The sequence below is a fragment of the Nycticebus coucang genome, chromosome 9, assembly GCF_027406575.1.
Source record: "Nycticebus coucang isolate mNycCou1 chromosome 9, mNycCou1.pri, whole genome shotgun sequence".
Lineage (NCBI taxonomy): Eukaryota > Metazoa > Chordata > Mammalia > Primates > Lorisidae > Nycticebus > Nycticebus coucang.
Window position 1 is genome coordinate 129338889 of NC_069788.1, and position 16739 is coordinate 129355627.

Sequence of the window (16739 nt, forward strand, 5' to 3'; positions counted from 1 at the left end):
AAAGCCTGTACAAGAACCCCAAGCACGACGAGCCCACCCCCCGAGGACCCCTTTGCGCTCCGGAGAGCTCAGGGCAGTTGGCTCGCCCGCGCCGTCCTCGAGTCGGCCGGGGGCGCACGGCGGCCACACGCCTGTCCCCGGCCACAGGGGCAGGCTGCACCGGGACTTCCGGGCTCGTCTCGGTCGCCAAGCCCTTGTGACATCACAGTTCCACGTCTTTGGGGTTCAAGTTTTTGTTCCCAGGCCCCTGGGACCAAAGATTTTCAACATGAGGGAGGCGGAACTGAAGGGGACAACAGCCCGTTGCCTGCCACCTTGCCCACCACGCGTCGGTTCCAGGCTGCTCCTCGGAATCCGGGGAGGCGTGAAAAGAGACGCTCGGGCGCCGAGACGCCCGCGGACCCGACGGTCGCCGGTTTCCCAGGAACACCCGCGGGGTCTCCCGGCGGAACCACTGCCTCTGCTGATTGGCTGGAGGTTGCCGCCACGTGATGCAGAGACGGGTCCGCGGCTGCTTTCCCCGCCCCCAACACCCCCTCCCCACCCGAGGTCGCTGGAGGCGCAGAGCCGGTTTCCTAGGCAACCGCAGCCAGCCGTCTGTACACACTAGGCCCAGGGCTCGAGGGGTTGTCGTGCCAGCTGCTGCAGGTCGGGCATTAGGAGGTCAGGGGGGACTCTGACCGGTCTCAGATTGCCCCGGAATCCATGGTCTCGCTGGGAGAAGGTGAGTGCTCGTCATCTGGTGGCCTTAAGCGTAATTCACCTGTCGGTTGGCCCCGGAGTTTCCGTTCCCCTGTCCTTTCTCGGCTGGCCACCTGGGGGAAGACGCGCGCCAAGCAACGTGGGTGTGTAACGGTGCCGTGGTGAGAAACAGTGACGTGGCTTTATTGAGGTCAGGGTGAGTGGAACAAATAGGATGAGGAAGGGGAGGGTGGCCTACAGCCACCTGTGAGCCTTTACTGCACTGGTCACGGTCCGGGCCTGGGACAACCAAGTGCTCCTTGACCAAACCTGATACTGCCCATCTAGAGCGGGAAGGGCATTTGTTTGGACCATAAATGAGAATTGATAGATTCTGACCCTTTTATACCCAAGGGAGGAAATAGTTTGACCTTACAGGGCTTCCACTTTGCACAAAAGGAATTTGATTTTCTCAGAATCACACCCTACTCGGCTCTCATGGCAGACAGAAACATGGTATTGCGACTGGTTTCATAACCAAAATTTTACAATTCTCAAGTGTTCTAAGAGTTTTTCTCCTGTTCTAAAGAAGTGTTCAGTGTTCACATCAGAACTGAAGCAGGCAGCTAAGTGGCCTTGACTTAACAAGAATGAAACAGCGAGTGTCAACTCCAGTAGCCTAGCAAGGGCAGTCTTAAAAAAAGTAAAAACAAACAAAAAAAGAAACAGAAAAATCTCAGTACAAATTGCTAAACAGAACTTTGTATCTTTCTGTACACTGATGCGATGGTGAACAACCTTACAGCCCCGAAATGACTATAGTGCCTTACTCTTACCAAAATGTCCAGAAAAAAGCAAAATAAGCAATATGCCACCACAAATAGTACTCAAAAACCACTGAGCCTGCACACAATGCTAAAAAAATTAAAAAATTAACACTATTAACCCCTACCTCATTATAATACTAAAATCCTCACCCTAGAGAGGGATTTGTCCACCATTTTTTATTCATGAAATACATGTAGTCACGTAATTCCTCACTGTACTTGCATACCCTGTACTCCACCCCAAACATGCAAAGGGGTTCACTCCCTTTATACATTATTCATTTTCAGCTCCCTAAAAACCCCTTAACCCTGCTAGTCAGAGAGGGGGATTTGAGGTAGCCTGTACCTCCCCCTCCCAGTTAACACTAAAATAAATCCTCTAAAATAAACCTCTAAAATAAATTCTTTCTCCCTTGACAATCCTCATTGTCTCAGTAATTAACTTTCCATGCAACAAATGACAATGAACCCCCCTTTGTAGGTTCACTAACTGTATTTTATACTTTGATAATTGTTATATTCTGAATGGTCATGTAGAACAAATATTTTTTTAAGTCATACCATATAGTGGCCTATGGCATGATAATTAATTCAAACCATTCAATAAAATTTTTTTGAACACTTAGTCTGTGCCAGGTACTGTAGTAGGTTCATAAAGAACATATAACCTAGAAGGAAGGGAAGAACTGCAGACATCATAATACAGTGATTGGGAGGTGCTGTACAGCACAAGGGCAAACTTTAACCAGAGTCATAAGGAAGAGAATGCTTGTAACACTACCAGAGAGGATGAAAGTCTTTACAGAGAATAATTTTGAGTTTAATTTTTAAGCGTATGTGAAATATACCACACAGTAAGGGATAAAGACATTTCAGGGAGGGGAGACAGCATATGCCAAAGTACAGAAACATCCCAGCCAGTTTTCAGTGAATTGTAGTTGAGGCCTGATCCTAGGGTGCCGTGTGGAGGCTGTATTTGATGAGCGTGAGAGGAAGGCAGGAATCAGAGTCTGGAGACCATATAGATACCTTCCAAAGGAGCAGACTCACCTATTAGAGGCTGCCTCTATAGTGTGGAGGATGGATTGTAGGGAAGTGTGACTCCAGAGCAAGCCCAGGAGTTGGAGGTTGCTGTGAGCTGTGTGATGCCATGGCACTCTACCGAGGGCCATAAAGTGAAACTCTGTTTCTACAAAAAAAAAAAAAAAGAATAATGGTGAAAGGCTCGGCAGCCTTAGCTCAGTGGTTAGCTGAGCTGAGCTGAGCTCCCGCCATATACACCAAGGCAGGCAGGTTCAAACCCGGCCTGGGCCTGCTTAACAACAATGACAACTGCAACAAAAAAATACCCAGGCATTGTGGTGGGCACATGTGGTCCCAGCTGCTTGGGAGGCTGAGGCAAGAGAATTGCTTAAGCCCAAGAGTTTGAGGTTTCTGTGAGCTGTGACGCCATGGTACTCTACTGAGGGTAACATAGTGAGACTCTGTCTCAAAAAAAAGAAGCAGCAGAAGAATGGGGAAAGTTTGAAATAGTCATTATGTGGTGAATCCTAGATCTCTAGTCCTACTCTCCTAGGAGAAGAAATTGATGAAGAAAATATAAAATATGATTGCTGAAATCCAGCTGAAGTTAGAGGCCATGCATTTGTAGTAAGTTTCGTTCCATGCTGGTTATGTGAAACTTCCCAGCAGCAAATCCAAAGTGGAGGAGAGAAATGATCGGATCAATACAAGATTTGCAACTTGGTACCTTCTCATTTCCTGGGGGAACTGGGGAAGACCTTCTACCTCTTAGGTGTGCAGACCTGGAAAAGAACTTTCCCAAAGTGCAAGAGAGTGGGTACACAAGCTGCAATCAGAAGCTTCATCAGGTGCCTTTGGTCCGGTTGTGACTGGAGAAAGTCTATGAAGCTCGTATCAGGAAGGTCCAGGTGACTCATGATTCAGATATAGTTATGCAAATTAAATTTTGTTTTGTAATTAACTGTTGAATTAGAACAAGTTTGTTTTCTAAATGAAGGCATTTATGAAGAGAAAATAAGGCAAAGTGAGAAGTAAGGTTGGTATCCTAAATATGCATATTTCTCTGCCAAACAAAGCAGTCTCCTCAATAAATGGAGAGCTATAACTTGTTCTTGAGGAAGAATCAATATTGTAAGTATGATGGAAATTCTCCACAAATTAATCTTTACAATGCAATCTCAGTGAATATCTCAACTGAATTTTTAAAAACTAACTGCAGGCGGCACCTGTGGCTCAAGGAGTAGGGCGCCGGTCCCATATGCCAGAGGTGGCAAGTTCAAACCCCGGCCAAAAACAAAAACTAACTGCAAAAGAATCCTATTAAGATTTCCAAATTTGGAAACTCCCAAGCAAGAGTATTATACAATTAAACTTCTGTGGCACATTTAAATTATGTTGATCAAACAAAGAGTAAAAATAAGAATACACTTATTGTGCTTTGAATTTCTTTCAAAAATAATTTAATTAATGATCTTTAAAATTTTTCACAACATGCCTAAGAACCTTTCATTGTACACTGGTTGAAAATCAATAATTTAGAATATAAGAAAGAGAATATTTGATTCCTTCTGGAATAGATATCTTGGACGCAGACTAGATAGCTTGGATCAGCACTTGGTAACTTCTGAGGTTTGAAGGGAAGGCTTTGGCACTTGTGGTGGGCATCCAGGCTTTCCTTGGTGCTCACAGACATTAAACCAGAATGTAGGGGCTTCTCTTCCTATGAGTAGAAAGGCTAAAAATGTGTACCCTCTGAGTAAACTAGGGAGGTAAGACTATGGCCTGCATCTACATGTGAGCCTTTGATGAAGTATCTGAATTCCTTTATTTAAAAAATTTTTAAAATTAGTTTTTTAAGAGATAGTCTTACTCTGTCACCCAGCCTGCAGTGCGTGTCTCAATCATAGATCACTGCAGCCTTCCACTCCTTGGCTCCAGCAATCCTCCTGCCTCAGCCTCCCAAAGTGGCATGAGCCACCACATCCAGCCTTTTAAATTCTTTCAGATTGCTCTTTACTAAGTGATCCCTTGCTTGGCACTGCTTGAAGCCTGAGGACTCTCTTGCTGAGTACACTCAGAGACTGTGTTCAGTTTTGGACACCACAGTATAATTCAAAGGATAAATTAAAGCGTGTTCACAGGAGAGAAACAGGAATTATCTAGTGAGAGAACTAACAACTTGACCTGGGTTTAAGGTAAGAGTATAGATAAGAATAACTATTTCCTTCAAATGTTGGAGGCTCATTATGTGGGAAAAAGGACACTTGTTTTATTTGAACCAAAGAAGTGGAATGACAGTAAAAGGAGAGAAGTTATAAAGAGACAGATTTAAATTCAGATTAAAAAATAGCCTCTAAAAGGAAACTTCAGACATGGAATGGAATCTCTTGGGGTCCAGACAAATACCTGGTTATATGCTGTCCGAAGATTTCAAGCCACAGGGTGGTGGTTCGACCTCAGTAGTTTGAAGGGCCCTTTCATCTTGGAAGGACATGACTCTAGTATTTATTTAAATTTTTCATTTTCCTAACAGATATAATATTATGACCATTATTTTTAATGGAAAATGATTGAAAGTGAAAATTTAAACCAAGAAGAAATAATTAAAGAACTGGTGAGTAAAAGCCAAATTTATTTTCAACATTTGTGGAAATGTTAAATGGAACATTTCTGTGTTCTTTTCTAAAGGTGGGAGGGTTATCTAGTGATTTCTTTTACCTTGTGACTTTTGGAAGCAGAGAAAATTCATACATGTGTACAACTTTCTATCTTGTGGGAGGACAAAAATGGCATCAGACCAACTGACAATTTATAATTTCTTTTTTTTTTTTGCAGTTTTTGTCCGGGGTTTGAATCCGCCACCTCCTCCTTCTAGCCACAGGCGCCGCCCCCAACAATTTATAATTTCTAATGGCAAAAGTCTTTTATTATCTAAAGTATTAACCCAGTTTCTTTCTCTTAAAACAGTGTTTGTGCAATGGTTTATCATATGAGATGGTTGTACGGGAAGGATCAGACACTTCGAAACTGGAGATGTTTTTCTCAGGTTATCCTCGCATAGTTGGATTATCCTTGTTTCCTAAGTTAGTAAGTCTTACAATTGTTGCTCAAGATATAAAAGAAATTTCAGGGTTAGAGACTTGTGTACAACTTAAAGAACTTTGGATTGCTGAGTGCTGCATAGAGGTAAGTCTAAACATAAAACCTTACATGAAGTATTTTATCCTGAATTCTTTGGCTTTGGAAAAATAATTAATTGAAATTTATGTATATGTAAGGCATAGGCAAACAGATAAATGGACAAAAGATAGAAATTGATTTTACAAAGGAAAAACTAGAAATAAGGAATTAAAGCATAAAATATTCTAGTTTTTGGTAATCACATCAAATCACAGCCAATATTAGTAATTTGTTTACTTAGACACTATTGGTTGTATTGAAATGATAACATCTGTTTTGATAAAATGGCTTTTTTTCCTGTGGGCAAATACCCAGTAGTGGGATTACAGGATCAAATATTAGTTCTACTCGTATTTCTTTGAGGAATATCCATACTGTTTTCCACAGAGGTTGTGCTGGAATGTTTATTGTAGCACAATTGCAACCACAAAGATGTGGACTCAACCTAAGTGCCCATCAATTTAATTGGGTTATTAAAATGTGATATATGTATACTATGGAGTACTACTCAGCCATAAAAAATGAATTAATACCTTTTATAACAATCTGGATGGAAGCGGAGATCATTCTCCTAAGTTAAGTGTCCTCAGAATGGAGCAAAAAACCACCACACATACTCAGTATTAAATTAGAACTAATTGATCAGCACTCATGTGCACAGATGTGAGTAGAACTCAACAGAAATAAAGCAGTTGGAAGGGTTCAGAGAGGATAGTTGAAATTATACGTAACAGGTACAATACACAATGTCTGGGTAATTGGTAAGCTTACAACTTTGACTCAAGTAGTACAAAAGCGATCCATGTAACCAAAACATTTGTACCCCTGTAATATTCTGCAATAAAAATAAACAAATAAAATATTTTAAAAACCATCTAATTTGAAAAACAAATTGTAGAATGTATCAAGAGCCATAGATAGAAATGTATATTGCATACTTCATTCCTTAGAAATCCCTATTCTAAGATTTTATCCTAGAGAAGTAATTCAATAGTAGAAAATTATGTGCATGAAGATATTTGTTGTATTATTTATAATAACTAAAATTTTTTTTTAATTATACATATAGGTAATTTTAAGAAAATTCTAAACTTCAAGAAATATTTTGTAATTATTAAGTATTATAATTGGAAGGATTATGGGAAAAGTTTTAAGTTAAAAAAATCCCACAAAATGTATGTACATTATGAAAATAATGCTATAAAGTAGGTTCAGAGTTGATTAAAATGTAAAGAGAGCATGAATAATTGAAAATAGTTGTACTTAGATGGAGCAACTATCTGCTTTTAATGAAATTTAGTTCAGTTCACTGGATATTGATTTTGCAATAAAATATGTTTAAGAGAAAGTATGCCATTATTAGAAGGATTAATGGCAAAATATAGGCTAATATTACTTAGTCTCACCCTTTTTTTTTTTTTTTACAGAAAATTGGAGGTCTTCAAGAATGTAGAAATCTGGAAAAACTGTATTTATATTATAATAAAATTTCCAAAATAGAAAATTTAGAGAAATTAATCAAATTGCAGGTTCTTTGGCTAAACCACAATACAATTAAAAATATTGAGGTAAGATAATTTTAACAATTTCTGTATAAAGCCGGTTACTACGGTAGAGTTTAAACCACAGTGACCAAGATTATATTATGGTGAAGGGCCAGAATACTCATGGCTAGTTGTTGAAAAGAAGGAACATGTATATAGCATTTTATAATGTACGGGGGGCGGGGGGGAGGTTTCTTTTACAGCACTTTCTTCTCACAACAAGCCTGAGAGGTAAAGTGGTGATATTCCTTCTTTTAAGTTAAAAAGAGGGGTTTAGAGACATTACGTAATTTCCAAAGACTATAGGCGTATTCTGTGTGATGTGTTCTTTTTCCTCCTGCTCTTCTTTTCCTCTCCTCTCCCCTCCCTGAACCCTCCTCCAATAACTTCCTCTTGGTTCCAGGATAGAGGAACAGAGATGCCTTCTTTGAAGCATCCACTTCCCTCTGTGCTTCCGACGTACAAAGCACCCAGTACTCAGAATTCCTGGAGAACTAACCAGATTGATCAGAGATGATTTGTAAATAGAGATTTTTAATGATTTTTTTCTAAATTATATTGTCTGAATTTTTAGGGCTTGCAAGCTTTGAAGAATTTAAATGATCTCAACCTTGCTGGAAATCTAATAAGCAGCATTGGTATGTACTATTATCTGGGATAATGCCACAATGATTTTTATTAGTATAAAAATATACACGCTTATATTTCTTTTAGACTTTTTTTGTATAATATCATTGCAAAACATTTCTCAGTGATTACAGATTGTGAAAATATTACCCTCTCACTAATAGTTACTAATTATACAGTGGTATGATTAGCCATATTTACATGGAAGAAATGATGGCCGTGTACAACTCAGAAGTAGAACAGGATGTGAACAAGAATATAATAAGAAATTTAATTTTTCTTTCACCTTATTTTTTAAAGGCCGATGTCTTGACCCCAATGAACAACTGGAAAGATTGAACCTTTCTGGTAACCAAATATGTTCTTTCAAGGTATGTTCAAGTGGAATGATTCATTTTTATTTATCAGCCTGGATCATGAACCATTTTGTTGTGGAAAATGTTCTAAAAAGTCCCCTTTTAAGAATAATTTTGTTATTTTGGGACACCTGATACTGCAGGAAATTTGAGGGTCAGCTGACTACATTGGCGTTAATGAATTAACACTATTAAAGCCAAACAAGTAACTACGTACTTGACTCTTCGGGTGCTGTTTTCTTTTGGTTTTCTTTCAGTTTTTCTGACTGTAACTCTTCACTTTCTTTTTTTTCATCCTCTCCTAGCACCTAAAAAATTAATGACCCTTGATCAATCCTGGGATTGTTTTCATTTCTGTCTGCCTTGAGTCTGTAAATAATCTCATCATGTTTTTTGGGGTTTTTTTTTGTGATTTTTTTGGCCGGGGCTGGGTTTGAACCCACCACCTCCGGCATATGGGACCGGCACCCTACTCCTTGAGCCACAGGCGCCACCCTAATCTCATCATGTTTTAAGACTTGAGTCTATCAATTACTTCTAAATTGATCCCTTAGATTCCCTGACAACTCCTGTCCTAACTTGAACTGATTTCCCTTCTATCAAAGCTTCTTTGTGTGGTGTCTAAATGGTATCTCCATTCTTCCAGTAACTTAAGCTAAAATCCTTCATTTTTATACTTCTTCTATCCCTTCATATTCTACATCCTATCCATCAACAAATTGTGTTGGCTTCACCTTCAGAATATGTCCAGAGTCTGCCCACTTCTTAACAAGTGTATCACTGCCAATCTGGTTTAAGACATCACCATCTCTAACCACATTAATGAAAAGTTTAAAAACTCCTAACTGCTCTCCCTGTGTTAATATTTTCCCTACTATCAATCTGTTTTCCACACAGCAGACTGATAGAGACTTTTAAAATATGGCAGATAAAATAACTATTCTACTCCAAACCCTCCCATGGCTTCTCATCTCTTTCAAAGTAAAAGCCAGTTCTTACAATGAGCCACAAGGTGACATAATCTAGACGCCACCACAGCTGTCTCTCTGACGACAGCTTCTTTCACTCCCACCTTTGTCTATTCAATTCTAATCATGTTGGTTTCCTTTCTATTCCCTGAGTGTACCTAGCACAGACTCACTTTAGGGCCTTTCCACTTGCAGGAATATTCTTCCCTTATATACCAGCATGGATCATTGCCTCATTTTTGTCAGTCCTTTGTTTAACTGTTATGTTCTTAGTGATGCCTTTTCTGCCCAATTTGGGTATAATAGCAACCACCCCCACTATGTTCTCCAATCTGTAGCACTCCTTTTGACGCTTCCACTCTCGACATATCCCTTACTAGACTACAAGCCCTATGAGTACAGGAACTTTGCCTATTTTGTGCAGCACTATACATACAACACTTAAAACACTGATGGACATGCAGTAAACTCAACAAACATTTGTTAAGAACATGAATGAAAGAGAAACAACCAAATAAAACGATTTATGTTTACCACATGTAACATGGGTTAAAACATGTAGCATTCATAATTTTGACAATGTAAGATTGAAGAGGTCTATTAAAATACTTCCCCTAAAAATATTGATGAAAAATAGGTACATTTACTTTATAAATAATTTTGAATTGATCCATATTAAAATAGGCATTCTTTTACTTGGAGGAAAAAAAAAACTAAAAAGCTATAGAATGAGGCAGAATAACTACCTTAACAGGAAATTTAAACAAAATTTTATCTTAGCCAAGTTCAAGAGGAAATATTTGATAGAAACTTTGGTATATAAAATTTTAAGAGGTATTGCAGGAGGAACTTCTGGGCAGTAGAGGGTGGGCATTCTGAGAGGGGAAGAACAAAATGTACAAAGGCATGGAAATAAGAGATCCAGGGATTTAATAAAAAAAGAAATCAAGGAATATATTTGAGTAACATCAGCATTGTCATTTGTATAACGTTCTCCTACATACTCTATACTTCAGAATATTGCAAGTTAAGACTAGAAAGGTCAATTGTGTCTTCAATATGGACTGTACTGTGTTGACAACAGAGAGCTGTCAAAGTTTTTAAGCAAGAAGTGATATGATCACAGGTGTTCTTTGGGGATGGTAATCTGGAATTATTGTTTATTGGTTTAGAGTAACTGCAAGCATAAAATCCAGTTAGGAGATTATAGAATAGTCTAAAGGAGAGATTATGAGAATCTGAATTAGGGTACTAACAGCTGGATGAGAGAGAGAGAGAGAAGAAAGGAAGGAAGCAGGAGCAGAAGAAGGAAGGGGGCGAGAGGAGAAGGAGAATGACTTGCAGGATTTGGCAGCTGGTAGATATGAGGATAGGGAGAGTCCAGTATGAATCTGTGAGTACAGTTCTTAGCAAGCTCAAGAAATGCGCAAGTCAGAAATAATGGCTCATTTTAGAGTGAAGAGAATGTATTTGGTTCTGGATGTGTCGAGTTTAGAATACCAGTGAAGCCATGATTGGAAATGAGGGTCTGAAATTTGGGGCTAGAGTAGTCAATTTAAGATTCATTAGAAGACATCTCCTATGGATTAAATAGCCATAAAGAATGAATCTGTGCTCTTAGAAAATGCATATACAAATATTTAGGAGATTGGAAAAAAATTAGGAGCCAATAAAAGATAGACAAAGAGCTTTGAGCAACGCTGAAAACTAAAGGATAAGAGAACTCTAAACAGGATGGTCCATAGTATCAAATCAGAGAGATCAAGGATGAAAAAAACAAAAATACCTGCTGTAATTTATCATGGAAGCAGATGTGCTTATGCCATGCCATGTCCCAAGGAAGAGTCATAGTCCCGGGACTTCCTGCCAGGCTAAAGGGTTTTGGCAGCATGTTTGAGTCATTGCTGGCATTGCTGGGCTAGCCCAGTTCACTAATTAGCCAATCAGGGGTTGAGACTGAAATCTGTGATCTGGGTGGAATTAGATAAAGGTCTTCTTCCTGGATCAGCCACATGCCGTTAGTCACATTTTTTTTTTTTTTTTGTAGAGACAGAGTTTCACTTTATTGCCCTCGGTAGAGAGCCGTGGCGTCACACGGCTCACAGCAACCTCCAACTCCTGGGCTTAGGCGATTCTCCTGCCTCAGCCTCCCGAGTAGCTGGGACTACAGGCGCCCACCACAACACCCGGCTATTTTTTTGTTGCAATTTGGCCGGGACTGGGTTTGAACCCGCCACCCTCGGCATATGGGGCCGGCGCCCTACTCACTGAGCCACAGGTGCCGCCCCCGTTAGTCACATTTTTACTTGTCCCGAGAGAGTTTGGAAATTCATTGGCTGCCTGACCCTGAATTACTCTTGTTTTTAGCAACTTAACTTCACTACTCTCTTTTTTTAAATTTCAGATTTATGTGGGGTTACAAACAGATTCCATAGTTTGCATTTGTAAAGTTAAAATCCAATTTGTAGGTGTGTCCCACATACCTGTGCAGTGTACCCAGGGGGTGGGAATTTACCCAACTCCTTCCCCCTTTGGGATTCCCCTGCTTGAATTTCACTGAGTATTCCTCTCACGTCGGCATGTAGGTGGTAATCTACCAGTTACAATTTAGTACTGGGTACATGTAATGTTTGTTTTTGCATTCTTATTAGACTTCACTTAGGAAAAAGGTCTCTAATTCTATCCAGGTTGTTGCAAAAGGTATATAATCTCCATCTTTTTATGGCCACATAGTATTCTGTAGTATACACATACCACAGTTCATTATTATTAATCCATTCCTGTGTTGAAGGGCACTTGGGTTGTTTCCACATCTTTGCAATTATGCCTTGTGCTACTATGAACATTTGCATATAAGTGTCGTTATGGTAAAATGCCTTTCTTTCCTTTCGGTATATTCACTCCTCTCTTTTCCATTCCATTTGTTCTTTATCTTTAGAACTAATGCCTTCCGATTCTTCCTTCAGATTTCATTCAACTCTGATTCTGACTCTCCTAACTAGTGTTGCATCTTTTCAAGTTTGACCCCACCATAGTATCATCCTACCCCAAGCATCATCCTAGTAATGAGGAAGGTATAAGGATGTCATACAGTTGGTAGAAAGTAATAATTCAATTTATAAATGTATTTAGTATTTACTTTGTTCTAAGTGCTGAGTGTTAAGAATTCAATGTTAAACAAGACACAAACCTTGTACTCAAAGTTTATCTCAGAGGTTGGCAATTGTTTTCTGTAAAAGGACAAATAGGAAATATTTTACACTTTATGAGCCACATATGGACTCTAATTAAGTATTTTTCTTTAATCTTTTTGTAACACTTTAAAAACGTAAATACCATTCTTAGTTTGTACACACAGAGCCAAAGCCGATGCTGGGTCAGTGGCTTGTAGACATGTAAGTGCAAATTAATAGGCTATAGGGTATGACAAATTTCATTACAAAGCTCAGCCCAGTGGCTAAGAAAGAGCTTCTACCCCAATCTTGGGGGATCAAACAAGCCTGCCAGAGATGATACCTGCATTGAACCCTGATAGATCAAGAGGTGAACCTTGGGTGAAGTTCAGTTAACTCAAAGAGGGCAGGATAAGCAAAGGTCTAAAGACAAAATAAGCTCTGGCACATTTTGAAACTTCAAGTAGTTCAGTGTGGCTAAGTCACAAAATGTTACAACTTAAACCAGGGGAGCTAATACTGCAGAGTTAAGCAAGGACCAGCTGACAAATAAAGGAAAATGTAAACAATGACTTAGACATCAGGGTAAAAGATGTGAAGGAGAAACGTTAATCTGGGCGTGTGTTATATACCCCTCCTCCTCCATAGATTGGGAGAAAACAGAGGCCCTCAAGAGAAAGCAAGGTTTCAGTTAATCATAATAGGTAGAGATGATATTTATGGGAAAGAAAACAAAAACAAAATTAGAAATTCCTTGGTGATTGTAATGAATAGGGATCCCACAGCTTTTGGGAGCAGACTTGGAGGAGCGGGGAAGACCGAGAACAGCATATCTGAGTGGTGAGTGTGGGAGATGGGAGTGAAGGAAGCAGGGACCAGAGGCACCCGGGGCATTTGCTAGTGAGGGGCCTGTGCAGAGGGCAACCTCCTAATAAGTAAAGGCGCTCATGTGACTGGTGCCAAGGTTCCAGTTGGGATACATGGTTTAGTAAGTATTTAAAATGCACAGTTGTATAGAATCATCTATTTAATTATTATTAATGTATTGAGGGATTTAGCATGTTTTTTGCTAGAGAGAAACATTTTATCCATCTAAATCACTTGAACATATGTAAACACATATGTAGAATGTATGGCCTTAGATTATGGGTGATCTTCAGTGTTCAACATGCCACCTTTAGAAGTGGACAGTCACAATTATTAATTGAACATTGTCACTATTGTTGTTTTAGGACCTTACTAATTTAACCAGGCTGCGTTGCTTAAAGGATTTGTGTCTGAATGATCCTCAGTATAAAGCTAATCCAGTTTGTTTGCTGTGTAATTATTCTACGCATGTGTTGTATCACTTGCCTTGCCTTCAAAGACTGGACACGTTTGATGTGTCAGCAAAGCAAATCAAGGGCCTGGCAGATGTAAGTACATCCCTAATCTGGAATCTGTGACTTAAATTTTATTGTTTCTTTCTGGCTGTGTTCATATATGGTAGGTAGGATTGATATCAGGTCAGTTCTTTTGCCCCAGTGAACTTTATATTTCACATAAAAGCATATAAATAATAATAATACTAGGGTGCCAATTTTGATGATCATTCTGAAAGGGGAAATAATAGAAAAACATTGTCTCACATCTCTACAAAACTAGTGCCGTATATACAAAAATTAAAGCTTAAATGACAGTAGAAATGTAAAATTTTAAGTGGATCTCTGCATACTGCCATTCACATCTCTGAAATATTTTTTTATTAGATCATAACTGTGTACATTGCTGCAATTATGGGGTACAATGTGCTATATACAATCTAGAATGTGCAAACAGGTCAACATATCATTCACCTCACTTATTTGGTTGTTGTGTTTAGACATTTATTCTCTACTGTTAATATATTTGATATGTACGCACCTCTGAAATCTTGACGAGAGCTCTTCCTGGGGCACTGCTGACAGTGACCTCCCAGGAAGGGAGGTACTTCAAGGGTAACAGAACTCCTAGGAATTCTCCATGCATAGTAATAGTCTTTCTGTATTGTATTTCTGCCTCTCCTTGACTCCAGCACGAAGCCCCTGCTCCATTAGTTTATTCAGTTAATCATCCAGTAAGTAGCTATTGAGTATCTAGTGTCCCACGCCACCCCACACAAGGCCCCTCCATCTGTTCCTGTGGCTCAGCTATCACCTCAATATGAGCAAAAAATGTCCTTGTCCAGTTACCTAGTTTCTCTTCTCTTGCTAGCCTGAGGATTTATTCTCTTCCATTTTCTCTTTACTTTTTTCTGAAACTGAACTTGCCCTGTTTTTCATCCTCCAACTAAGAAGCAAACTGTCTTGTAACACTGAGCGAAATGCCAGCATTCTTGTCTACTCGCACCCGTTCAGAGTCCTTGGAGGGCTAGGGCAGGATTCTTCTCAACAATGCTAATTAAAAATTATAGTAAATTTCACAGTATCAACCATATTTTTGAAGTTTCTACTATTATCTCTATAGTTTTACTTCAGGCAAAGATTCTGCAAAGGGAAACAGGGTGAACATGCTTCAGTAAATTACTTGCTGGTTCCCTTATCTAACTTTATCTAATGGCTATAATATTCCAAATACAGTTCAAGGCACTAGAGATACAGGGTGAGGAAACCAATTCATACTTTGCTGGAACTCACATTTGAATGAAAGAAGACAATAGTAAGCAGCCAAATAAGTGAACAACTAATAAATCAGATAGCGATCAATGCTATGGAGAAAAATAAACCAAGGTGAAGGAAAAGAGATTATCGATAGGGAGCAGAGAAAAGAATGTGGCTATTTTATTGTTAGGACTGGATTTGGGATAAGGTGGCATTTAAGCAGAGACCTGAAGAGAGTGAGGGAGAAAGCCATATGATTGATACCTGTGGAAAGAGCCTTTCAGAGGTCAGCAGGTGCAAAGAGGTGGGAGCCTGCCTGCATACCCCAAGGGCAACAAAAAGGTAGTGATTTTGGAGCTGAGGATATGAGGGGAAGAGAAGTAAGAGATGAAGACAGGAGTGGAAGGGCCAGATCACACAAGACTCTGTAGAACGTTGTATGGACTTTGGCTTTTACTTTAAGTGAGATGAGGGCCACTGAAGAATGTTGATTAGAGGAGAGATGAAGGGATGACTCATGTTTTAAAAGGATCCTTTTGAATAATGAATTAAGAACAGAGGATTAGAGGGGAAGGGTAAAAGAGAGACCAGATAGGAGATTTTTCTAGTAACTGAGATGAGAGATGTGGATGATTTGTCAGACTCTGGTAGTATTTACAAGGTAGAACCCATCTGTATTTGTTAATGGATTGGATGTAAGATGCAGAATAAGGAAATAGAGAATAATTCCAAGTTATTGGCCCAAGAAATTGAAAGAGTAAGTTGCTATTTGATGAAATGAGGAAGAGTATGAAAGGGGTATGTTGAGGAGGAAGAATCACAGTCTGATTTCAGAGATTTAAAGTTTGAATATCTTGAGGGGAGGTCATGTTTGATAAGTAGTTGGATATGAGAGTCTGATTTTAAGAGCGTTTCCCAGATTGGAGATAAAAATATGAGAAGTAAAAGCCGAAAGATGGCACTTAAAGTGCAGACAGGATGAGTCTTCAAGGGAACGGTATGAATGGGAAGTGTGTCCATTGGGTGTTAAAGGTCAGGGAGATGAGAAGGAACCTTCTGGCTGACGAAACTGAGAAGGAGAATTAAAAGAGGCAAGTTCTTCTGAGTTTCTGACTGAGATGCTTATGTATTAGTTTGAGTTTACTGTGTCAGGAGTAGTGTAGTTTAAAGAACAACATAAGGATTTATTATACAGTTCCTGACATCTTAAATTATGTCATTACATTTAAGTTAATAAAATATTTATTCTTTCTTTATTTTTTAAGGCACAAATAGGAGAGGTAACTTAGTTCAGCTTTTGATTCACACCAAAATGATTTTTACAATTCAAAGTATTTTTAATTTATGTATTGATATAGATTTTAAAATGCTTTCTTCATTGCTATTTGTAAGAAGACAATTTATGGCAATTCTCTGTACTGAATTCTTGAACAGAGTGCTATTGATTCTTCATATTTTCACCCACCACTGTAGAGGAGTTTGCGTAAGCTATAAATGGCAAGAAAAGTCAGAACCTATCAGGAGGAACTTCAGGAAATCAGATTGAAACAGAGGGAAGAATATGGGAGTTGGAATTAGAAGACTTGGATTCTACCTGTCACTTAGGCCTGTCCCTTCACTTTTCTGAGTTTCAGTTTTCTTAACTGTTAAAGTGATGATGATGATGAAAATAGTACCTTTCACCATGGTGTTATTGTGGGGATCCAATGAGTTAATATGCACAAATGGCTATGTTAATTGTT

The 16739-nt window shown here is 39.1% G+C and overlaps 1 protein-coding gene across 14 annotated transcripts in view; it reads left to right on the forward strand.

Moving 5' to 3' along the window:
• The first annotated feature begins 572 nt into the window (after positions 1-572).
• LRRC9 (leucine rich repeat containing 9) overlaps positions 573-16739 on the forward strand; it is a 164322-nt gene continuing 148155 nt past the window's right edge. For 13 of the 14 annotated variants that reach the window (XR_008382547.1, XR_008382548.1, XM_053603162.1 and 10 more), the window contains exons 1-7: positions 573-724; positions 5065-5145; positions 5499-5717; positions 7139-7279; positions 7830-7893; positions 8183-8253; positions 13612-13794. Coding sequence is in view for 12 of the 14 variants with exons in the window: in XM_053603162.1 (XP_053459137.1) it covers positions 5098-5145; positions 5499-5717; positions 7139-7279; positions 7830-7893; positions 8183-8253; positions 13612-13794 (726 nt within the window). In the remaining 2 variants the exon portion in view is untranslated. The remainder of the gene's footprint in view (positions 725-5064; positions 5146-5498; positions 5718-7138; positions 7280-7829; positions 7894-8182; positions 8254-13611; positions 13795-16739) is intronic. The other variant, XM_053603168.1, reaches the window with a different exon arrangement.